The sequence below is a fragment of the Thunnus thynnus genome, chromosome 3 (genome assembly GCF_963924715.1).
Source record: "Thunnus thynnus chromosome 3, fThuThy2.1, whole genome shotgun sequence".
Lineage (NCBI taxonomy): Eukaryota > Metazoa > Chordata > Actinopteri > Scombriformes > Scombridae > Thunnus > Thunnus thynnus.
The window spans coordinates 4,472,301-4,496,784 of NC_089519.1; the positions used below are offsets into that span (position 1 = coordinate 4,472,301).

General features: G+C 38.3%; 2 protein-coding genes and 1 long non-coding RNA gene across 3 annotated transcripts; 2 read left to right on the forward strand and 1 right to left on the reverse strand.

The window, feature by feature from the left end:
- Nucleotides 1–1,596: 1,596 nt before the first annotated feature.
- LOC137175771 (von Willebrand factor A domain-containing protein 7-like) lies at nucleotides 1,597–10,753 on the reverse strand. The gene is made up of 18 exons (XM_067581655.1): nucleotides 10,443–10,753; nucleotides 9,569–10,027; nucleotides 8,920–9,124; nucleotides 8,240–8,325; nucleotides 8,034–8,127; nucleotides 7,466–7,594; nucleotides 6,936–7,122; nucleotides 6,597–6,766; nucleotides 6,191–6,303; nucleotides 5,824–5,940; nucleotides 5,406–5,609; nucleotides 5,183–5,318; nucleotides 4,874–5,026; nucleotides 4,643–4,735; nucleotides 4,309–4,418; nucleotides 3,417–3,581; nucleotides 2,877–3,200; nucleotides 1,597–2,563 (listed from the first exon to the last, which is right to left on the reverse strand). The coding sequence occupies exons 2-18, from the start codon at nucleotides 9,764–9,766 to the stop codon at nucleotides 2,129–2,131; spliced, it is 2,919 nt and encodes a 972-aa protein (XP_067437756.1). The 5' UTR covers nucleotides 9,767–10,027; nucleotides 10,443–10,753; the 3' UTR covers nucleotides 1,597–2,128.
- Nucleotides 3,139–5,858, forward strand: LOC137175778 (uncharacterized). The gene is made up of 3 exons (XR_010925715.1): nucleotides 3,139–3,227; nucleotides 4,395–4,448; nucleotides 5,794–5,858. It is a non-coding gene; the product is annotated as an uncharacterized lncRNA (long non-coding RNA).
- A 12,337-nt stretch (nucleotides 10,754–23,090) lies between the features above and the next one.
- On the forward strand, nucleotides 23,091–24,173 carry LOC137180648 (ecto-ADP-ribosyltransferase 4-like). Its single transcript, XM_067586008.1, has 2 exons — nucleotides 23,091–23,162; nucleotides 23,277–24,173. Exons 1-2 carry the CDS (start codon nucleotides 23,091–23,093, stop codon nucleotides 24,171–24,173), a joined length of 969 nt encoding a protein of 322 aa, XP_067442109.1.
- Nucleotides 24,174–24,484: the final 311 nt, after the last annotated feature.

The following is a 24,484-nucleotide window of genomic DNA, read 5'->3' on the forward strand; positions in this document are numbered from 1 at the left end:
CGCCTCACTTTGAGCCCTTGCTTAATGCAGCTTGGTCTTGGTCAAGGTAGGCTGGCTTAATCTTATTTCATTAACTTTAAGCCACTTTTACTTGGCCTCCAGCTACATGTAACTTTTTCTTTTTGGTCTCTGATCTGCTGTGATAGTGATTGAGCTCCCGCTGCTAGGAAGCTGCACCTTCACTCTCTTTGGTATGTATACGTGAGTTTGCATTACTTTTAATTCAGGTGTAGTTCTCAGTTGGTAATGTTGGTGTGTCATGCACTTTGCAGGCATTTTTGAAGCCAGGCTGTGGACTATGATGGGTGGCCATTTCCAAACCCCTGGCCCCTACTCCATGGGTAACTGCTGTTCTGTCTTTACATCACTCTATCAGCTGTCTCTATAGATCTACATTTCTACAACAGCTTGTTTTGTTCTGTCTTTACATCTCTTCATCAGCTGTTTTGTCTCTCTGTTTCCACACTTCCACTCTGCGATCATTGTCGGTATATGGACTGGTTTTTACTTGTATTGTTTTTTTTGGATGTTTTGTTTCCGCATTGCAACCAGTTTGGCTCCGTGGCTTTCTCCACGCTCAGTTTAGTTGGGAGTGAACTGAGCTGCCCATGCAGGACACTGGGAATGCTACTTGTTCCACTGTCATAATATAAGCAGTGTGTGTTTCTTTTTTTTTTGGTGCCTTTCTTTCTTTGGTTTTGGTGCCTTCCATTTGGACAACTGTGTGTGATGTGTGGGTATTTGCTTTGTTTTAGTTACAGTTAACCACTTAGGGGCATTTGCATGTAGTTTGGTGTTACTGGTTACAGTGCTATTTTGCATTTTGTAGTTTGTGGCTCTTGACTGCCACTTTAATAAAATTGTTGTTATTGGAATCTCATCTTTTGTTTGTTTGTTTGTTTGTTTGAGCCTATTTGAACTTTTCTCAAAGTGGTTAAGTTCAGCAATTTCCTTAGGGTGAAATTCCCCGAGGTGGTGTAGTCGACACTATTTTAAAAACTCCACCTGCTCTGGCCACAGAAAGATCATGGTTTGCATTAAAATGTTAACTTGAAGCATAGTTACAACTTCCTTAATGTTAGGCAACCTTTGTTGTCATGGTAACACTAAACACCATGTTATGGTTTTTAAAAAAACTGCCCCAACTTGCAGTTGGAATGGGGAGAAAACAGTGGTGTCCTGCAGCTATGTCCATTTATCGCCACTTTTTGACATCTAACTGTCTATCTAGCCCTACACCCAACCTGCCTCTTCCTAATAAGCAAGTCACCTTATGTAGACATCATCTGAACTGTGTCACCATAAATACTATGGCTGCTAGATGGCGTCTGTCACTCAAATGTAACTATAGGTTGTTTTTGGCGACTGAATTTACGACTAATAGGGTTGTTTTTATTCCCTGTCCCTGTGTGGCCCACACACACTATCAATCCTCTACAATAACCTGAATCAGTGAATACTATTGATATATTTTTGACATATCTTGTCCGATGTCATGATTTTTCTGCTGGGAAGTTTTCAGTATTTATTGCTCACCACCATCACTACAGTCAAACGGCAACCACTACAGCTCTCAGTTAAGGAAAACAACAAGAACACACTTTTATTTAAGCTTTAGTATTCCCATTGTACAACAAGGATTTTTAAATTTGCCACAAAGCCACACATCAGAAGAAACCCTCAAACTTATCATTACTATATATTATTATTAGTGAGAGAGAGGTTGGAGAATTTTGATTTTTGATGAGCCCATTGACTTTCCAGTGAGTATAGTCTGAGATTTCATGAGCATGTAGCAGTAATTTCACAAAATTCAGCTTTAGGCACTTCTACACTGGCTTCACCTCTCAGCTGTGATGGCTGCAATGTGTTGCAAATCTACACACTGCCAGGAATATAAAGAAATCTTTCAAAGTACAATACTGATTTTTCACACATCCAAAATACAAGGCAGCAAAGTAAAATACAGTTATTTATACATCAAGAAATTATTAGTTGAAGAGATGCGGGAAATGTCCTATTTCCTTCCAGCAATGGTGATAAAATGTAAACACACCAAATGAAACCATGTGAAATAATGTGCTACAATTTCATGTTATCAGTGCATTCTACATTACATTCATCCCTTTCACTTCCAAATGAGAGAAACCACAATGCTGATGCAGAGAAAACGTGATATGCTCAAAGAGTGCCCTCCAGTGGATGTTGTGTTAACTGCAGACGCTGTAGTCGCAGGTGCAGCTGTGGTAACTGCTCTCGCCTGTCCCACACATGTGCCTACATTTCCTACTCTGTCCACAGCAGCCAGCTCTACATCCTGTGAACAGCAGGAGGCGCTGTAGGTAGCCACTGTAACGTTCTCGCCCCCTGCTCCAACCGCTGTGCTGGTGTTGAGGGTACCATTCCCTTTCCGGATGGTTATTCTTTCAATGCCGGTCCCGTTGATGCCATCGGTGAGGTTAGCGATGAATTCCCAGCGGGAGGAAGCACAGAGCGATGAAGAGAATGGACAGCTGGCTGATGTACTGACAACCTGGCACCCTGGGCGGTTAATATCTGTCACCTGGAGACACAGAAACAGCAATAAGACCTGGGCAATTCATTTAAGCAGCTATGAATGGTAATTTAACATGAATAATTGTTATGCCAAACTTTGACACTTTAGTTTACTTAGTGTAACCACAAAATATTGGTGACAGTAATATCAAACAAAAAAAAACATGAGCATCTGTCCTTTGGTCTCATTTGTTTGCAGTCAACATACATTATATATATTTGACCATAACTCATTTTGACTAATTTGCCAATATTTGTGTACAAAACTCATATCAGGCTCTTAATTGTCACGAAACCAGCTCCTTATCCTTTTCTCTTACCTTGGCAGCAACAGAAAACCTGAGGACAGCGTAGTTGATGTCGGTGGCAGCTGCATTTTCTGCTTCAATAGTAAGGGTCACATCTGTTCCTGACGCAGCACTGGCTGGCGCTGTTAAGGTTACAGTACCGTTGGCTTTACCTCCACTGCCTGCTTCTATGGTGATGGTGCTGGGTGAAGTGGAAGCATAGCTGCGGTCATTGTTTGCTCGCACAGTCAACGTCCCAGTTGCGGTGTCGTTAACAACTCCATTGGTCGTTGTGGTGACTGTGAAAGGGATGGAGATGGTGGAGCCTGGTTCTATGTTGGTGTTGTTGGCTTGGACCTGGAAAGGTGGCAGCAAAGGATGACGGTAAGAAAAGCAGATAGAGATAGTTAAACATTTCTTTTCATATTGTACAAGATGATATGTTGATGGATATTGATTTGAGCATGGAGCTGAAAGAAGCATAGTAGTGTTAGGGTTGTGGTTTTTCAAATAATAATCATATTGGTACAATATTCACTTCACTGAGACAGAAAACAAAGATATTGAGCTCACAGTAATAGAGATGCTGGAGGTCTTGATCTGTGTGGAGGCCTGCCTCTGGAAGCTGCTTGTTGTTGACCTGGAGGTGGAGCTGTTGTCCTGTCCTTTCAGGCGAACAACAAACTCACCTGCTGGTACATTACTGAAACTTACCAGGAAGTTACCACCTCCTAACTCCTGTGGTTGAACAGAGAGAAAGACAAATGTTGTCATAGACAGGAACATGAGATGAACACAATAGTAAGAGTTTGACTACTGTTGACTATCTGTCTGCAATCTCATCACTTTGCCAATATTGCAAAAGTCTACAACATGCCAACTAGTTGTGATTAGGAACATTCTTATGTTGCAGACCTGCTTTGTGAATTAAACTGTGCCCACTGTATCATAAAATGCCACAAATTATTCAAATTTCCTTCCATGTTTTGTCTTGAAATGAATGAGAATGGTCAAAGAATCACACACAAGGTTTCATGTTAACCTTTTAACTACTGAAGTCATGAATACATCAATTGCCAGTTATCCAAAGCTTATCTAAAGTTCCTATATTCCAGGCAAACAACTAATTCCAGATCATTTCAACACAGCATGAAAATCAACTTCTATAGACATAAAACCTGCTTGAGACAGGTAATTCATCTCTGTAACCCATCTTGTTGCCAGCCAAATCTTTGTCAAACACTTTTAAACTCTGCATTCAGGACATATACCATATAAGAACATATGAGAATCACCTGTTGGAAAATGTAGTCAGATCAACTGCAACCAATGACTTCCCCCAAGATAGGAAATATAAAATATTTCAAAACATTTTTCAGTTTTAAGCAGTGATGTAAAGTATACACTGTATTTGTAAGTACTGGGTTAGGTTATCTTAGTTTATCGAGTGTAACACATGACATGCCTGCAATGATCCGTTGACCTCTGTTGGCCCTGAGCTGTCAAACAGAGTCACTTCTGTGACCTTTACTGTGTCACTTCCTGTCAAAGACACCATGAGGCTGGAATTCCCCCCTGAAAGGTTTGGCAAGAAGAATAAAGTGGGTGAGTATCATTTAGACCTGAACAAAATGTACACAACTAAAGAAGACCGAGGGGCTCTGAAACAGACAGAATAGCAGGGCTGATGGGTTTTCATTCATAAGGATTTTCAGGAATGTAAAAGAAGATGTTCAAGTCTAATGATCAGTCTTTTAAAGATTATGGTGAAGACAACAATAACCAAAGAGTGGTCTGACCTGAAAGAGGGCGTCCCTCCTTCAGACTGAAGTCCCCATGGGCTCCCACATGTGCTTCCACAAGGTTATAAATGAAGTTCACTGAACTTTGACCTGATGTACACACACAAAACAGATTAGTAGTGCTACCATTCACAATAGCAAATACAGCTGTAGACAGAGACCTGCAAAATAAATGATCTTTTGGTTGAACCATTAAATTAACACCTTCAATTCCACCATACTACTGACCTATGACCTTAACAGAGTAGGGGTTATCAGAGTTAACACTGATTTCCCAAAGTCCTGTTTGATTGTCAGTGTTGAGGCGTAAACGGCGTAGGTTTCCTGCTGTGGTGGAAGATGCCAGAGGACCACTAGACTGACTGGAACTCTGAGATACACCTGGTGGGGAAGGAAACATGTTAATTGCTATAACATTTAGCATGTCAATAAGCACTATTTAAGACATTACTATCATTATCAAAAGCAGATTTTCCCACTGCTAATGAGTTTTGTAGCAATCAAAATGGGTCCTAATTTGAGAGACAATAACAACACCTGTGGAGCTGGTGAGATTGAAGGTGAGAGTCGAGGCTCCTGTGATGTAGGCGGTCATGTTCCTAAGTGAGTCATCAACAGTAAAGGTAAAACTATCAGGCTTTCCAGGATTCCTCACTACCTGAAAAACTGTCACCTGGAAGAGAAAGGGACAGAAACGGCACATTTATACACATACAGTACCGTCTTCAGTCAGGCATGAGTTTTTTGTTTAAAGTCTTACCACAGCGCTGGCTGATGAATCCTCTATAACACTTGTAGCCAGAGAGAGGTCTGACTTGGTGACCTCAATGGCCTGACCTCCAGAGGCTTGGGCTAGGTCACGGTACAGTTGGGCATCTGATTGGCTCATTGAGCGCGAAGGCGCACCCCCAATGTCTCTGCGGCGCCTTCGACTGGGGAGGACATCCGTCAACATGAAAGTGACCTAAAAGTGTGAGGATAGATAAAAAAATGTGAATGTAAAGGTCATACAAGAATGATACATGAATAACACTATTTACCATAAAAGTAAACTCATTTTGTGACTTATAGCATGTTTATATGAGCCCACAAGTCTAAATACTGTTTTATCATCTCTTTCTTTCTATGGGATGCATTGACATTTGAAGAGCAAGAATGGTGATGGAATTGGCTCTCACCACAGACTTGGTGCTCTCTATAAGGGCAGTGATGGTGCTTTTTAAATGAGCATCTTTAGCTGGAGCGTCGGTGAAGACAAAGATCTCAGAGGAGGGTGGAGCCGCAGTCAAGGCAAGCTGTTGGCCACATATAGGACAGGAAAAGCAGTTTTTCATTAGAATATTAGACTAGAAATGAGATAAATTTGAATGAGAAATGATTTTGTTCAATTATGCATCAATTTGTTCACTGATAAGTATGACTGGGCACTTCAGTTTTATTGGTTAGTAACTTTAAGTGGAATCCTATCATGTGTTGTTACTTGTCCAAATTGAACATTTGATTATTGCATAAGGGTTCATCATATTCGTATCATTGTATCAGCACCTGCAGTCCAGACAAGCACAACTCTGGGATGTCTCCTCCTCCACTAGCAGTCAGCTTGTTGATGCTGTCTTTGAAGATGTCTGCATTGGTTGTCTTCATCAGAGGTCCAAAACCTGGATATAGAATAGATAAGTGATTCCAATCATGCAATTTATTATATGCAGTTTCCTGTGGCTACTGTGACATTAAGCATACACATGTAGTTTACAATGGTAAATATGCAGTTTTACAGTATTTTTTCATATTTACAATGGAACTAAGCCTACTTTATATGAAAACAAGAAATTGACACCTAAATGGAGTCAGAGGCAGCATATGCATGAGTAAATTACACTCAAACAACAACAACAGTCCGTACTTCTCTATAAAGAACTACAAATACTGTACCTCTGTGTGAGTTACATACCTGGGTCATTGAAAGGTACCAATATGTAGGCAGAGGGCTCCTGCATGGTTCCCCTCTTGCTGTCAATGATTTCAAAGGAAACTCTCTTAGCCTCAGCTATGTCATCGCTCATACTGCCTGTGGTGTCAATGACAAAACACAGCACAGTGGACTGGGAGAGGCCCATCAATCTGCAGGAACAAGAGACAAAACACAAGTTATCTCATCTGGATTATTTTGCTGGGAGCCACACTGCCAGGAATCAGTGATTATCATTTAATCATGTTACCAGAACTTCAAAAACCTATCATATTATACATATAACTGTAACTGCCTGTCTAAGGTGAATTTGGGTCATACCGCAGGAAGTTCTTGTCTCCGACAGCTACTCTGATGTCCTCCAGTAGCTCCATAGTGGCATCCACAGCCAAATTAGCTGCTTTGCGGTGAAGTGAGCCATGATCGGATGTAATGTCATCCTTATTGATGCCGCCCACTGGGTCCTGTTTGCTTGTCTGGTCAAATGAACCTCCATGGCTGCATTTACCTTTGAGCAGAGAGATAAATACAAGCTCAGATTCTGTACCACCCCACATCACATTCATTGGGACGACAGGGATGTAATCAATTATCAGTGGAGAGCAAGATTACCTGATCATGGGAGAATATTTTAACAATATCAAAGCTTTAATATTGGGGGTCCCCTGCTCTAGGCCAGCTCTTACTTTGAAGATCTGATTACCTTTTTAATATATCTGATGACTACTACTGTATCACTTGGTTCTCTTTTTAGTGGAAGCCAAACATCAATAAATATTGCTAGCATAGATATGTTAGCTGAGGACTAATCATGGAACACAACACAAATGTACACAATTCTTTTAAGTTACCTGCAGGTTTTGATCTGGAGAAGAAACTGAAGTAGCCTGTAGTGAGAAGCCCCTGCTGCTGCAGTTCTGGCAGAAGGTTGTCATCACAATTCCCATTTATACAGTTTCTACAGGTTGGAGTATCTGGGCCTGCAGCAAATTTAGCAAATGAGACAAAAATAAACATACCCTAATATAATTATAAATAAATGAAAATATGTTTGAAAGAAAAACAATAGTTTTACAAATGTGTGTGATAGATTATATTTCAAATGTATCACTAATGGACTTTTTTGTGATGTGTGATGTGTTTGACGCAGGTAAGTAAATGCAAACATGTAGTGTATTTACTAAGCTATAGGTGTTGAGGGAAACATGCTAAAAATTTTGAGTAATAATGTGTCCATTTTCATATGTGGATTTGTGAGTTATGAGCCGTTGCAGGGTGGGTATTTGTTAACTGACAGGTGACAGATAAGGTGACAATGTGTCTTGTGTGATTTCTCACTCAAGCCTATACAGTCATTCTGCTCAAGAAAGAGTCTTTGTGGACAAGAGTTTCTGTTGAAACCAGTCAGTGGTATCCTACCTGCCAGGTTCTCAAAAGGTTGGTCAGGTCTGATCAGAGTGCTGTAAGGGACAGTGTTCCCCATCTCCACCCAGTTGCTGTGGCTGTAGAAGTCCTTAATACACAAAATATTACATATTATTAACAACACCACCACTACTTGTTTTGATCATGCCTCTCACCTCTAGAAATGGCACCACCATCCCTCAAAAAATCATCACCCTCACCTGTAGGGGGTGACAGATTTGTCCAAGAGTCCACCTCCCTGCGGCAAAGTTCTCCAGCTTCACACTGGCTTTCACATAAGACACACCTTAACGGTATAATAGAAGACAGAGAGTTAGGTGCAAACAAAAGCTACACTGGGCAAGATGTGAAAATATAGTCAATCTGCTTATACTAAAATAAGTATCCCATTACATTTTATTAAAGTACATCAGATTGTCCTTAATTGAGCATGTTTATTTTGATGTCTGGTTTGGTCATTGTTGGGAAATCTTTTATCATAGGAAAGATTGAAGTGAAAGAGTAAAATCATTTATAGAAATTTTGTCCAACTGTCTTCTTCACATTCACTACACCAGACTCTAAGCAGATTATATCTATTTTTTCTTGTTGATATTTGGGACCGCGGACTTTTCTCATTTATTTACTGCAGATTATTTAATTCTCTTCCTCTGCTATATCTAAAACTGTCTGGCTTCCAAAGTGATATTAGCCATCTGTGGTTTGTGCATATTACACATTTGCTATTTGTGGCAGATAAACTGACCACAAGTTGCTCTAAAACTACATTTGAGCCTTTGTATTCAAAACATCTTAAATATAGGATCCAATATACTTTTTCTAATGCCGTGTTTATTGGATTATGGAGGTCCTATGAAGGTACACAACACATGAAGTGTACCTTCTGTGATGAGATCCCGTCCTCCCTGGAAGGCTTCATCAACAAAATGGTGCGTGTCACTCAGTATAAACTCTACGTCCACCTTTGCATTTGCAAAGTACATTTGGGCAATGGAAGTTTGGAAGATGGCAGTGGACAGGAGAGTGGAGGTGCCTACAGAGGAACACGCCCTTTGTACCTTGCCAGCTGAAAGGCTGTTATCAATCTGTAGACAAAGAAGAGACAAATAACTGACTGTTTAAAACATTAACACTCTACTTTTGTGTCCCTGTGGTCTTTAAAAATAAAAAGAGGGCAGGTTGTTAAAAAACTAAAAAGTCTACCCCTAGTGTCATCACGACTCAGTACCTGAGATAATGTCCCTTGTTCAAAAGTCAGCCGTAATTATCAGTATTTATCTATTTATTTATAATTTGTCAGCATCAGGTGCAAGTAGTTGCCCCTAATTAACTTCTGTAAGACTGTGTGTTTGATACCCTCACCTCCTGAGGGGAAACATTGTGTTAATATACCAGAACAAAATTATAGTGAAAAAAAAACATATGATTGAACTCATGTCTCTAAATTGAAATATGCAAAACATATAACTTAGATATGTAAATCTACCACAGTCCTTCCTGTTGTGTTTCAGTGTGGTTTTCCAACTTACAACCAGGCTGAAGTCCTGTCCTGCGGAGGCAGCAAAGTCTCGGCAGACCTCAGCTGTCTTTCGGAGAACCGCCCTTTCCGTGATTTGGCGGTGAGTGATGGAATTCTCATTAAATATAAGTGGTTGGAAGCTGTGAGCAAGGCTTGGGAAATAGAGGACCACTGCCACCAGGAGCATGACTGTCTGTCTGGCAGTCATGGTGGTGGAAGAGCAGGAGGGTAAGGAGGGTGAAGTTGAAAGAAGTAGAAATCTGGATGGATACTGTTTTTAAACCCTCCTCTTTCTGCCTGTTCTCAACTCTTACCTTCACCTGATCTAACTCTCTCTAATGCTATTGCCCACACCACAAATCAACTGAACACAAATAAGGGAATTAAGGTAATCTATCTGTGTGTGTAGTCAGGTACAGAGTGGTTACTGGCAGTAAGCCAGGTGTAATGAGGCAACAAATGAAAACACCTAAGGAAGAAAGGGAAAGTGACAATCAGCACAGACAGCAGCTAGAGGCAAAATAAAAAGGAAATTTAAAAATGCTTACAAAAAATTATAGCAAAAAGATATTTCATACATTAAATGTTAAGAAGTTTTTTTTGTAAATTTTAGAGAACACAATGAAATATAATTCAGTCAAATATGAGAATCTCTATTTCAAAAATGTTTAACATGATCCCCATGAAAATAAGACTAACAGCATCTCATGTATTCAGACACTCAAATATTTTCAAGTAAATGTTAATTTAATTTAATCTGAAGAACATATCTCAAAAAAGGACAACACTAATAATTTTAAAACAAAAGTTACAAAGTGATGTGTAAGATCACTGCTAATGCAAATATTAAAAATATACAAAAGATACAAATTAATTTTACTTACCTTAATGTGTTCTGCACTTAACCAGCAGTCTTATTCAGATGTTGCACCGCTTCAGTCTTAACTATGTCAGTATTCCAATATGTACGCACAGGTAGATTGTATTGTGTGTGGACCTATGTGTTTCCTGTGTTATCTGAAACCTGTCTGAGTATGTGTGTATGACTGTGTGTGTGTGTACCGCTGTATTTGAGAGACAGTGAGAGTTTGCCCTCATTCCCTCCTCTTATGGATTAGTTACGTCTCGCTTGAGTGATTTGGTTGGTGAATAGAGTTCCAACAAAGAACTCCCACACACCCTGCATGGGATTTTTGCAAGTTTTTTTGTGAAAACATGGGTGTGAGTGTGCTTATCACAACATTCTTGTACTCTATTACGAATCTGATTTTTGTTTTAGCAACCCCAGATTCATTTGACATGTTATCCACCCATCAACAGGTAGGAGGAAATAGCCAGCCAAGTTAAAAAAGTACGCCCTGCACCACCTTTTAAAGCTTGCTAATTACCTCTTTTATCTTGTTTGTTTAATCTGGACTCAAAGAAAAATGTAAAAATGTTCAATTTGTGGTTCTAGAGGCAATTAATGTTAATGTTAATTTTGTAATTATTTAGTGACAAACAACAGTTTAGTATCAGTCAGCTCAGCCGTTGTGTCCAGCATTTCAAATTGTAGCGCAGGTTGCCAGATACAATTGGTGAACAGAAATTTGGAATAGTTCCTGAAGATTTAGAGTAGTTCTTGCAAAAATCACAGGCAGGATGCATGTGAATTTTGCATCTGTTTGCATGAGAACATGGGTGTGACTGTACTCGTCACAACATTCATGTACTCTATTACGAATATGATTTTTGTTTTAGCAACCCCAGATTCATTTGTCATGTCATCCACCCATCAACAGGTAGGAGGAAAAAGCTAGCCTGGTTCTCACCAAAACTAAAAAAATACGCCCAGCATTTCCAATTGTAGCGCAGGTTGCCAGATACAGTTGGTGAGCACAGATTTGGAATAGTTCCTGAAGATTTAGAGTAGTTCTTGCAAAAATCACAGGCAGGATGCAGGTGAATTTTGCATCTGTTTGCATGAGAACATGGGTGTGACTGTACTCGTCACAACATTCATGTACTCTATTACGAATATGATTTTTGTTTTAGCAACCCCAGATTCATTTGTCATGTCATCCACCCATCAACAGGTAGGAGGAAAAAGCTAGCCTGGTTCTCACCAAAACTAAAAAAATACGCCCAGCATTTCCAATTGTAGCGCAGGTTGCCAGATACAGTTGGTGAGCACAGATTTGGAATAGTTCCTGAAGATTTAGAGTAGTTCTTGCAAAAATCACAGGCAGGATGCATGTGAATTTTGCATCTGTTTGCATGAGAACATGGGTGTGACTGTACTCGTCACAACATTCATGTACTCTATTACGAATATGATTTTTGTTTTAGCAATCCCAGATTCATTTGTCATGTCATCCACCCATCAACAGGTAGGAGGAAAAAGCTAGCCTGGTTCTCACCAAAACTAAAAAAATACACCCAGCATTTCCAATTGTAGCGCAGGTTGCCAGATACAGTTGGTGAGCACAGATTTGGAATAGTTCCTGAAGATTTAGAGTAGTTCTTGCAAAAATCACAGGCAGGATGCATGTGAATTTTGCATCTGTTTGCATGAGAACATGGGTGTGACTGTACTCGTCACAACATTCATGTACTCTATTACGAATATGATTTTTGTTTTAGCAACCCCAGATTCATTTGTCATGTCATCCACCCATCAACACGTAGGAGGAAATAGCTAGCCTGGTTCTCACCAAAATTAAAAAAATACGCCCAGCGCCACCTTCTAAAGCTCGCTAATTACCTCTTTTATCTCATTTGTTTAATTTGGACTCAAAGAGAAATGTCAAAATGACAATTTGTGATTCTAGAGGCAATTAATGTGCTGTAATTATTTATCAACAATCAACAGTTTAGTATCAGTCAGCTCAGCCCTTGTGTCCAGCATTTCCAATTGCAGTGCAGGTTGCCAGATACAATTGGTGAACACAGATTTGGAGTAGTTCTTTGTGCTGGCACAGTGGTACCACAATGGAATCTCCCTGTAAGAAGAAGACTCTGTAAAGCTGTTAAATTGTCATTTTTACATATATCTTTTTGTATGGATTAAGTAAACAATAAATAGTGAGTTTAGAGGTGTTGGTAGATGTTTTTTCTCTCATTTTTTTCATTTTGGACAGAGCCAGGCTATTTTTTTTACTCTGGCTTCCACTCTTAATGCTAAGCTAGGCTAACCACATCCTAGTTCCAGCTGTTCTTCACACACAGACATGAGATTTACATTGATCCTCTCAACTCTTGTAGAAAACAAAAAAATATATTTTCCAAAAATTGTGCTGTTCCTTCAAACTCTTGTGCATGAGCTTTTGGGTTGCCCAAAAGTTTAAAGGAATAGGATTACAACTTGTGCTCCTGCGTGTGATTAACCCTCTAACTTCACCGCAGTTTTTTATTGCTTTCAAAGACTCTATGTTTCATACCCTGGATGGCTGTTGTGATCTCACTGTTGAGGATTACCACCCTTTTTGATTCCATTTGCAATGATATCTTGGACTCTGTTGCTCCATTTAGGACTAAATGCACTAAACCAAATTCAGAGCCATGGCTAAATACTACCTGCGCTCTCAGACACGCATGTAGATGAGCTGAAAGAAAGTAGAGGAAGGATAAGCTTCAAGTCTCCTTAGGAATTTTATGGGAATGCCCCCAGACAGTATTCCCTCTTGTCTACTAAAATAAGTTTTTGATACTGTTGGGTAATACAGTTTTCTTGTTTTGATAAATATCTCTCTTATTTCAGGGTGTGTTCCAGCTGCTTTTAAGCATGATGTAGTGCAGCCTCTTATCAAAAAGAAAAATCTGGAAAATCTTGTTCTGTTCTCTCTTACTTCAGGCCAATTTCTAAGCTATCTTTTCTGTCTAAAGTTTTGGAGAGAGTAGTTTTTATTCAACTGGAAACATTTTTAGATAACCTTGGCATTTATGAAATGTTTCAGGCTGGTTTTAAACCACACCAGAGTACTGTAACAGCTCTTTTAAGAGTTTTTAATGATCTTTTCTTAACTGTTGATTCAGGGAACTCTGCTATTCTGGTGCTTTTAGACCTGACTGCTGCCTTTGACACTGTCCTTTTATCACGTCTTGAACAGTGTGTAGGTATCAAAGGTACTGCCCTCAAACAGTTACAATCATACCTGACAAATAGGAGTTTCTTGGTTCACCTAGGAAAATATTCTTTGACTGCAGCCCCACTTATTTGTGGGGTCTCTCAAGGCTCCGTTTTGGGCCCCATCCTCTTTTCATTGTATATGCTGCCCTTGGGGTCCCTTTTCAAGAAACATAATATTCCTTTTCATTGTTTTGCTGATGATATACAAATTTATCTGCCTATAAAAACAAAAAGTAAAGATTCAGTGCAGCCTTTGCTGGACTGCTTAAAAGATATCAAAACTTGGATGCATTTAAACTTTCTCAGTCTTAAGGAAAATAAGACTGGGATTGGTATGTTGGATGACTCTGATGGTACTCTTGGTCCATTAGCTTCTTACACTCGATCTTTTGTGAAGAATCTTGGTGTGATTGTTGACAGCTCCTTCAAATTTTATAAACAGATTAGTTCAGTTGTCAAAACTAGCTTCAGTTAAGACTTTTAGCCAAGATAAAGGCCTATCTCTCTCCTAAAGATTTCAAGAGTTATTCATGGTTTTATTGCCTCTCGGTTAGACTATTGTAATTCTTTGTATGTTGGTGTCATTTTTTCATCGTCTGCACTTAGTACAAAATGCCACTTGTCTTCTAACTGGAAAAAGAAAGCGTGATCACATAACACCAGTATTGGCGTCTCTCCACTGGCTTCCTGTCCATTTCAGGATTCATTTTAAGATTTTATTGCTTGTTTTTAAGGTTTTAAATGGGCTGGCACCACCTTATCTAGCAGATCTCCTGCATCATCATACTCCAATTAGAGCACTGAGGTTGACCAACCAGATGCTCTTGGATGTTCTGAGATCCAGGTACAAAATCAGAGAAAACTGAGCCTTTGCAGTGCCTGCCCCTAATCTCTGGATTATTATTATGTTTATTATTATGTTTATTATTTTTATTGTTTTCTTTTATTCTTATTTGTCATTTACTTTCTGGTATTTTAAGCCTGTTCAACACTTTGGTCAACTGTGGTTGTTTTAAATGTGCTATACAAATAAATTTTGACTTGACATGACTTGACACACACACGTGGAGAAGAGGCAAACTCCTCACAGAAACAAACCCAGAACCTTTGTGCTGTGATGGTGTTCACCAATGAGCTACCACGCTGCCTTTATTAGACCATGTTAAACCACTGAAATCAGTAAAGATCCACTTGCCAATGCTTCCCTGAAAGATGTTCAAAAAACAGAGATCTAGCCAACAAACAAAGGTTTTGAGTACAGAAGGAAAACATGATCAATAGGAGATTCAAATACTGAGCTCCAATAACAGCTTTTATCAATGATTTGCCATTATTAAAAATATGTAGGTAAACTGATGTTTCAGTAGCTGATACACACAGTCTTCAGTAAATGCCATTTCCTCTCCCCCTGCCTCTCTCAAAGCACACCCATCTGTCATGGAGATTTACCCACAAAGACAGCCTTGAAGAGGTGATGAGGACCCACATGACCCGAGTTTCTGAAACCAAAAGAACACATTCATTTTCAGCAGACTAAAAGTGATACACGGTCACACACAGTGGCCAGTATAGTCTACAAAGTGTAGTTAGAACAGAACAAGATAAAACACTGTCTTGAAGTGTTGCCCCTGTGGAATACCTTTACAATAATTCAGAGGGACAAATGAATTAATCTCTTATCATAAGCAAATATGGATAAAGGCTTCATAAAATGAGATATTTGTGTTTATTAATGTAGCTTTTTGTTACTGTGCAACAAATGGCAGCAATACTGCCCATACACCTCATTCTTATGATAGCATCTGTTCTTTGATATCATCAGCCCACAGCAAAGGTGGAAGTATGCCCGCATATGGCGTGCTTGTGTTACATTGCATACATTGTTCTGACAGACCTGATATTATCAATACTATCAATGTTTTGTTGATGATGCATTTGTGTAGATTTGTCACTCGTTATTTGTTCTCTTGCAGGCATAACAATCATGGTCATAAACTATTCCCAACAAGGTGCAACCAAAGTCCTTCATCTGTTGTGCCTGAACACATTTTCTGTCACATATTTGCCTTTACTGAGGTTTCTGTAATAAAAGAAATGTTTCATTTTTGGGAAAATTTATGTTAGTCTCACAAACCTCATAGTGGGTCAAGGTCATTGAATAATGAGGCAATAACCACCACTGTGGGGCAAGAAACTGATTCTCATGGCTTTTTTTCACTGGGGATGTTGCAGCTCTAGTTTTTTTCCTCAGGATTTCCCAATACTAGGTTTCGCAAGAAACTTAAAACCTGTTCAGTATGAGCTGAAGCATTTCTTAGACTCCACCTAAATGTGACCTTAAAATGACTAATATCACTCTGCACAATATGGCAGTTCGACAAATTACATCGGAGGTTACTGATGTAACTGCCAGTATTTTGTAATCGCTGATTCAGACACACCTTCCCATTACCTTGAGGGAGAAAGTGTATCCAAACCTTTGACTGGTACTATTTCTACATCTATCTTAAAGCTACTATGTGTAGATTTTTATGTGATTATAGCACATTTCAAATTATTCTGATGGTACAGAATTAAATGACCACATAAGTCCTTTGTAGCTGCACTCCAGAACAACCCCTTGGAGTGTAATATGCCGTTACAAATCACTGTTAAAAAATAATGATGTTTTATGATGTGACAACGCTGTGGTTAAGGTCTGGTTAGGTTTGGGCACAAAAAACTCTTGGTTAGGATTAGGGAAGATTATGGTTTGTGTTAAAATGTTTACTTGAAATGTGGTTACTATTTCCTTAAAATTAGGCAACCTTCATCGACATGACAACAGTAAACACTATGTTACGTTTTTTTAAAAAGTGCCCCAAGTTGTGATTGGAAATGGGAAGTGGACAGCGGTTTCCTGCAGCTATGTCCACTTTTTGCCATTTTTTGCCATCTAACTTATTATCTAGTCATCCATCCAACCTGGTAGGTTGTTTTTGGCGACTGCATTTACAATGTATAGGGTCATTTTTCTTGGAAGGGCAGGCTCTAAGAATGTCAACCTCCAAAATCCTGCTCAACAGTGCATTTATTTTCCACAGTAACATTTGTTCGACATGTTCAGTATGTGTGAGTCATTGTGCACAAACTAAAACAACATAGATGAGAAGATAAATTTCGCTCTGTTTATGCCCATCATGTTTGCATACTTTCAGCTCCCCACACCCTCAAAAAGGCTGTTGACATTTTAAAGGAGCTGAATTTTTCAACTGTGTTGGACTACACGCACAAGTGATTGTGAAACTTTAGTCGAGCGTGTGTGTATGCTGATCACAAAGGTTTACTTGTGCAGTAAAATTCCTTAGCATTTGTGTTGAACACTGTCCTGCAAATACTGATAGCCTGTGTTCAAGTGTGCTTGTGAGTATAGGAGCAAAGTGAAGAGTAAGGAGGGTCCACTCAACATGTGATAGGGATGGTAGTCATATTTTGGAGGAAAAATAATTGTACTGACCGCCAGTAAAATGTTGCCTCAAAGATATTAAGATATGCCTCAAAGATATTTTTAGATATTACTAACATTTACTGATGTTTCTTTACAAATTTTATTTCATTTTTATTTTGCCTTTAAACATTCTCAACCATTGAGTTACGAGTGATTTGGTCTACAATGCTTATTTAACGATGCAATTTAATACTGCTATAATGAAATATTGCTAATAATGTGTCATTATGTTGCGTCTTTGTGAAAAATTATTGGCTTTTGCAAAAGCTCTCCAAAAAAAATCCCTTGTATTGTATACTTCAGACCACACCCAACACAGCTGCTGTGAGTTGCAACACACTAGAAGCTGTCAGTATGTTGACAATGTGACGGCCCCATGGCCGCCCCAGGGCTGCCATTGCTTGTGTTTGTTATGGTGTTGCTGTGTTGTGTGTGTGTGTCTTTTAGTGTTGTAATGTAAGTAATGTTTAAGTAATGTTTCTGGTTGGGTGGAGCTGGAGGCCATCAGGGAAGTGGAGGCAGCTGGCCACTGTCTCCCGTTAGGTTATAAAAGACCTGCTCCATTCTGGCAGCGAGGAGATTCCATGTCCCCTTGCACCAATTTACGTTGGAGTTTTGATTTTCTGTTTAGTTAATTTAGCAATTCCTTTGTTAGTCTGGCAGTATCTCCATCTGCCATCCTTATCTGTTTTTGTTTTCTTGATTAAACAAAATTAATCTCTGTTAAAGGACCAGTGTGTAAGATTTAGTGGCATCTAGTGGTGAGGTTGCACATTGCAACAAACTGAATACCCTTCCCCTCACCCTCTCCTTCTGAGCACATAGCAGAACCTTCGGTGGCTGCGAAACTTGTGAAATATGGGAAAGGCCCTCTCTAGAGCCTATGTTTGGTTTGTCCGTTTTGGGCTACTGTAAAAACATGGCAGTACAAGATGGCAGCCTCTGTGGAAGAGGACCTGCTCCCTATGTAGATATAAAGGGTTCATTCTGAGATAACGAAAACGCAATGATTCTTATTTTCACGTGATTATACACTAATTAAAACATACTTATGAATATTTTATTCCATTTCTGCCAAGTCCGTTCTGCTAGATTCTACTAAATTCTATTGTGAATTCAATAACAAACACTTTATTACAACACGGAGAATAAGTCTGAAATGTGGACTTGATGAACACCATTTGATGAACACCATTTGTAAATATTACTTCATGAAATTATGAAAATTTCCTTAATATATACATTGTAAATATTAGGGATGTGCAGAGAGCCCAGTAATTGTATTTGTATCTATATTTGTTGAGAAAGCAAAATTATTTGTATTTGTAGTCAAATAAAAGTGGAAAGAGGCTTAAAAATCCTGTTTTTGTTTTTGTTTTTGTTTTTATTACGCTTTTAATTTTAGGAAATTAAAGTGTTACAATAAGTGTTCATGAATAAACTACCTTACAAAGGAGGTCCCCTCACTGAGTCTCGAACTGGAGTCTCCCAGACCATAGATTACTTCGTTGACTACTGCACTAAAACTTTACTCATTGTGGACAGACCTCTACCTATTTATACACCCATAACACAGAGACAACACAGCGTGTAATGTATAGGGAAGAATGTCAAAGGCAATTATTGCTTTGCACTTTTCATTTATTGCCTATTTTTTTACAAACTAACTTTGTGGAAAGGAGAAGGGGATCAACAGGTTGTGGAGAGTCCCTTGAGAGCACTTTAATGTGTGTCAGTAGCTCAGCTTTATCCCTGAAGAACACCCCCAACTCCAGGAGTGATGTCCAAATTAGGAAATGTGCATCATGTAGCAGGTGGATGTGACTCCCCTCATTGAGACCTGCTGATAGACGTAACAGTGGAGCAGAGGAGAGAGACTGAGATAGTGATGTAACCGACCTGCGTGCTGGTATTTGACATGTTTTTTTTCTTCCCAAAAGCAAATACTTTTTAAAATATGTATACAAAATAAATATTCATAAATACCCACAATTTGTGCCAAATAACGTATTTGTATTTGGGCACACCCTTAGTAAATATGCCATGTTAGTTGTGATTAAAACTATAACCATATTTTCCTATGCCTGGAGTTTTAAAACATAGCAATTTCAGTCAGTGCCGCTCCAGGCCACAATGTGATTTCTGCCCATTTTAAAGCTCACAAGACCATCCATCTGTTGTAAATCATTCAAATAAATGTAATATCCAGGTATTGATTTTTGCTGCAGAGATAGCTTTTTATCGGCTACATTGGGGTTTTTTGATTGAAACATGTAGAAGGTTGGGTTTTCATCCAGTTTTCATTAAATGACAATGTACTATGTGTCAAGGGGTTCAGTTGGAAGTTTGATCTTGATATACAGAAATGAGAAACATAGAAGTAAAATTTGTATATTAGATGTTTAGGAATCAGAATACCAAAACTATTACACTCTTAATGATATAGACGTAAAACAAACAAAAGATAGATAGATGGAAGTTAGTCAGATCATTAGTTCCACTACATTTAAGAAATGGGATACAATGAAATGGGTCAATGTCAAAGAAAGGTGAGTTAGCTCTCCCTAATTTACAATGTTATTGTATAGCAGCATAGATATTAGTTATTAGGGCCTGGATAATGGAAAAAACACAATCCAGATATAGATTAGTAGAGTCAATTAGTATGAAAGGCATGATAAGAACTACCCATTTTCTGATTAAAAATTTCAAATCACAATCAAAAATTGAAAATATGTGGGTGATAAATACACTGAAGACTTGGAATACAGTCAGGTGTCATCATCATCTGGATGAAGAAATTTGACCCTGACTTGATCCCGAATAAGTAGGGTGAAATATTTCACCTATGGTCTCAAAAAGGATTAGAAAAAGGGTCAGACATATTTGAAAAACTATTAGATAATACATGCATAAATTCATTTGAAGAACTTAAAATTGAATATGATTTGCCTCATTACCATTTAAAAAAAAAAAAAAAACATCCTCCAAGTGAGAAGCTATATATGCCATTTTGGAAGTTTGTCTCTGACTCAAACAGGAGGTACAGACGCAGCAGCATGTAAATATGCAAAGTATAATTCATCTGCACCTTCTAAGGGAAATAGTTTTGAGAATAAGTACTATAAAGGTAATTACAAGAAATTGGAGGCAAAGGGAAGCTCAAGTATGGTAAAAATGGAAAGAACTGGTGGAAAAATGATAGGCTAAATGGCTTCACTACATACAATGAAATCATTGATGCAATGGATGAAATTAATGTGTACAGTATAACTACGTGTATAGTTTAAATATGCATGCTAACAAAGATGTATATGCTTGTGTAAATATGTACAAGTACACATATATCTCTCCTGTCTTTCCTGATAAGGAATGTAAATACTTACTGGGCATCACTATATTAAGAACACATCTTTATTTATTCATTTATTTTCTTTTCTTTTGTGTTGTCTTTCTTGTTTGACTGTAGTTCTTACTATTGCTCCTATAACAATTGAGCATGATGATTGGGGGTTACAAACCCAGTAAAGTATAAAAAAGACAATACAATCTTTATTTAACATTGAATTTTGCCCTTTAAAATGACAAATCCAGCAGGGTAGTGAGTGCCATTAGATGAAATACTGTAAACAGCAGTTTTGGTATTCTAACACCTTAACAATGACAAAGGGTAGCAGAAGAGATACAATAATCACACAAGTGATGATGAAAATGGGCCATAATCCATCTGCTGGTAATGCAGATATTGGATGCAATGTATTGCTCTCTATCATAAACACAGTTCAGGTTGCTCTTCAGTAAACATGTGTATACCTCAAAACATGAAGTGTTCCTTGTTAAGTCCCACTTGTCAGAACATGAAGGAGCTGAAGCGAACCTGTTTGTTAGAGATGTCTCCTTTACACCACTGAGTTTTTCAGTTCTTGCTGCATGTATATGGCAATTGAATGTTGTTTCTCCATGTACTTGTGCGCAGGCTCCCTGGCTTTTTGCTCTGCATTGCTCCAGGCTCGACTGAAGTTTGTACTGGGATCCCGTCTCATCATTATGGCTTTATCAGTGAGTTTCCTGAGTAGAATTCTGAAATGAAGAGAAACAGATTGTTCAGCATTTATCCAGCAGATGGCAGTATGTCCACATCAGTCCACATCACTGTTTTCAATTACAAACCAATTAGATTTTTTGGAATCACTTTAATAGTGCATACTTAGAAATGTGAAAATTGCAGTTTTTGTTCTTGTTATAATATAGTTAGATCCTCTAGAATTTGATTTAATTAAAAGTAACATTTTTAGTCAAACTAATTTTATTTAGATATCAAAATCTAAATACTTTGATTCATATCAAATATATACCGTTAAATTATACAAAGTGTTAAATACCTTTCCAACAATATCCTGCCAGTTGAATGTTTGATATATGACAACAAACATCAACAGCCCCACCAAAAGAACAAGAGAAGTAATGGCACATGCAAAATAAGATTTTTCTCTGACACGCTTGCCTCTGCAGGGAAGGCATAGTACATCTGGAACAGAAGAAATATGCCATTTAACACCGCGGAAATGAGATTAGAGTGTGTTTGGTTTCACGCAAAATGTTATGTCTCCTAAACTAAAAATGTATATACCTTCTGTTCATTTACAATGTGCCTCACTTCTTATACATATGTCATCACTGGGAGGCTCATGAAGGGGAAATATATCAACGGACGAAATTGAATGAAGCACTTCTGCATGCTGTGTTTTGTAACCTCCACCTAACCAGGTGTGACTCATTTACTCTTGGAGGAACAAAACTCTGCGGCGTACACTGAAATTGAGCACCACAATGATAATAAAAGGTAGATAACATAATGCAATATATACAGTATAACAAAATATATAGTACTTAAAATGTGACTATCCCTGTAAGACTCATCATAGCGTATCATGCTCAACTGTAAATAAAGATTTGGCATTATTATCAAAATGATTTGATTGGTTATTGACTCCTAACCACAAAATTTAGTAAATTATTAACATTTTGAAAAGTGGCAGTCTTGAAAATGTTACATTTTTGTGTTGCTGTATAACTTACCACATCATGAGCAGCACTATGGTTAAGTTTCATCTTTTATCTGTGAAGATGAGCTCTCGTAATAAGGCCTTTGTCAGAATAAATAAATAAATGAATCTTCCGTGTTAGTCTCTGCTTGTAGTGTTTTGCAACTTGATGACTTACCTTTGTTTGTTTTTACCTGAGTGAGCTGCCAAACAGGATTTACTAGTGTTACCAAATGTGGAACCTCCCTATGGCAATGCAAACGATGAAATGACAGAGCCAATGTGAAGCGAGGGTTTCATTTGCACAGAATGAATACACAAACACCAACACGATAATATGAAGAAAAGGTAAACGTCTGTAATAAAATTAAATGTAGAAACTATTTGTCATGTGGTTTCTTATCAAACACTGTGAAAAAAATCACATGCAAGATAAGATGTTAACTCCGGCAGCTTTAAACAAAAGTGTAGAAGAATTTCTATGTGGCTGCACCTGTAAATCCTGTGAGCTGGAACCACCTTACTGGCAAACGACATTGCATCTGCTCTCTCTTCATTTGATTTTTTGCCTCAAAAGAATACAGTAACATGCTGTTGACAGCACTTGACAGAGGACAGGTAAGCCAATCAGATTGTATACACTGTTGACGGACATGATGAGGATTTTTATTGATGGATCAGAGAACAAAGAAAATATTGTGTGGCTCCTGATTATAGTTGATATTGTATCATTTATCTTTTACACTGCAGCCACTTGTACAGTACTTGCAGCTTTAAACATACAAACTGAGTTAATGTAAATGAAAATAGTTAAATAATACAACAGTCTGATGTATTTTTGTAAAACACATATATATCCCTTTAGTTTAGAAACTGGGCAATCCTTTGTGTGATGCTGGCGGTGGTGCTACTATTGTATTACGACCCATTTCTAATACCCTGGTGGCCCCAGAAACCTGCTGAGGTGAGAGAACAGTACTTTCTTTCAGATGCACATAATATAGTACAGTTTACACACTGAATATCCCCAAATTGTTGATTCCGCTCACTGTAGCTATTTCTTATCTGTCTGTTGCAGAAAACGAAAACTGATAGTTTACCTCTGGATATGGCGACAGATTCCATTGATGACATGTATGATGGTTGCCGATCCGAAGCAGCCTCTGTGATCCACATGTTTGGTGTGTTTGATTGGCACTACAACAGAAACTTCAGTTTAGCCTGGGCTTCCGTTGAAAAAGATGCAAAGAAACCTGCACACAAGCACCTGAAAGAAGACCACACTGTAGCTATGTACATGTACACGAAAGAAAAAAAAATCCGACAACTTTTCAACGAAGCAGTAAAAGCAGGGAAACACATATACAGTACGTACAGCTTTAAGTTCCACTACCTCTACTTCTACCTGACAGACGCCATTCACATTCTGCGTCAAAATCAAACATCTTGCAGAATCACTTATCACAGATCACTGGAAAATTTTAACCACAATGTCATCAACACCAACATGCGTTTTGGTGCTTTCATTTTGGCAACTTCAAGCAAGCAGTTGTTTGATTTTAATGGCAATGTTTCCTGTTTTGAGATCTACACATGCTTTGGTGCTGATATAACATATTACTCTGCTGAAAACCAAAAGGGACAGGTCCTGATTCCTCCCTATGAGGTTTTCAAAATCACTGATGTCCTGACAAATGACCAGTGGTGCAGTGTGGTTTACAAGCTACAGAGCACTAAAACACCAAGGCGAGATTTAAATTGTAAATTGAATAAAAAACAAATGGAAACATATTTTGGAGCTGTTTTAACACGCTGGCATGTAAGCAGAGTTGTGACGATGTCAGCATGTATAATACTGTGGATAATAAGTTCTTTAATTCTCATAAAAAAGAGGGAAAAGCGTTTTGTGGCTACGGTGCTGGGAACTCTTCTGGTGCTGGTGATCATTATGGTGATATGGAGAATTATCCAGTGAATCAAACAGGAAAGAACACTTTATCTTGTGGTGTTACATCATCAAGAGACATCAGAAGTGTTGTTTTTAAAGTTAAGATAATACCGGTGTTGGCTTTGTTTTCAGAGGACATGCTATGCTCAATAAACCATTATAACTAATATCAAAGTAGGGAAATTTCCATGGAGGAAACTCATCTTTGGTTGTTATATAATGGTACCAGTAGGAGTAGACAAAAATATTTTGAACAATCTTTGCTTGATATTGAATCTTTGAACATTTGCAGCTTCACAAATTGGCTGTTCATACCTGAACATTTATGTTTTATTGGT

Bases quoted from the DNA above. Each gene is read 5' to 3' on its own strand.
- LOC137175771 (XM_067581655.1), bottom strand. From the start codon at position 9,766: ATGACTGCCAGACAGACAGTCATGCTCCTGGTGGCAGTGGTCCTCTAT. The intron at 6,304-6,596 runs GTATGTAACTCA...TTCTATATCCAG, and splicing joins GGTACCTTTCAATGACCCAG to GTTTTGGACCTCTGATGAAG. The intron at 5,319-5,405 runs GTAAGACTTTAA...TTTCTCTTCCAG, and splicing joins ATTCATCAGCCAGCGCTGTG to GTGACAGTTTTTCAGGTAGT.
- LOC137180648 (XM_067586008.1), top strand. From the start codon at position 23,091: ATGCTGGCGGTGGTGCTACTATTGTATTACGACCCATTTCTAATACCC. The intron at 23,163-23,276 runs GTGAGAGAACAG...TGTCTGTTGCAG, and splicing joins GGCCCCAGAAACCTGCTGAG to AAAACGAAAACTGATAGTTT.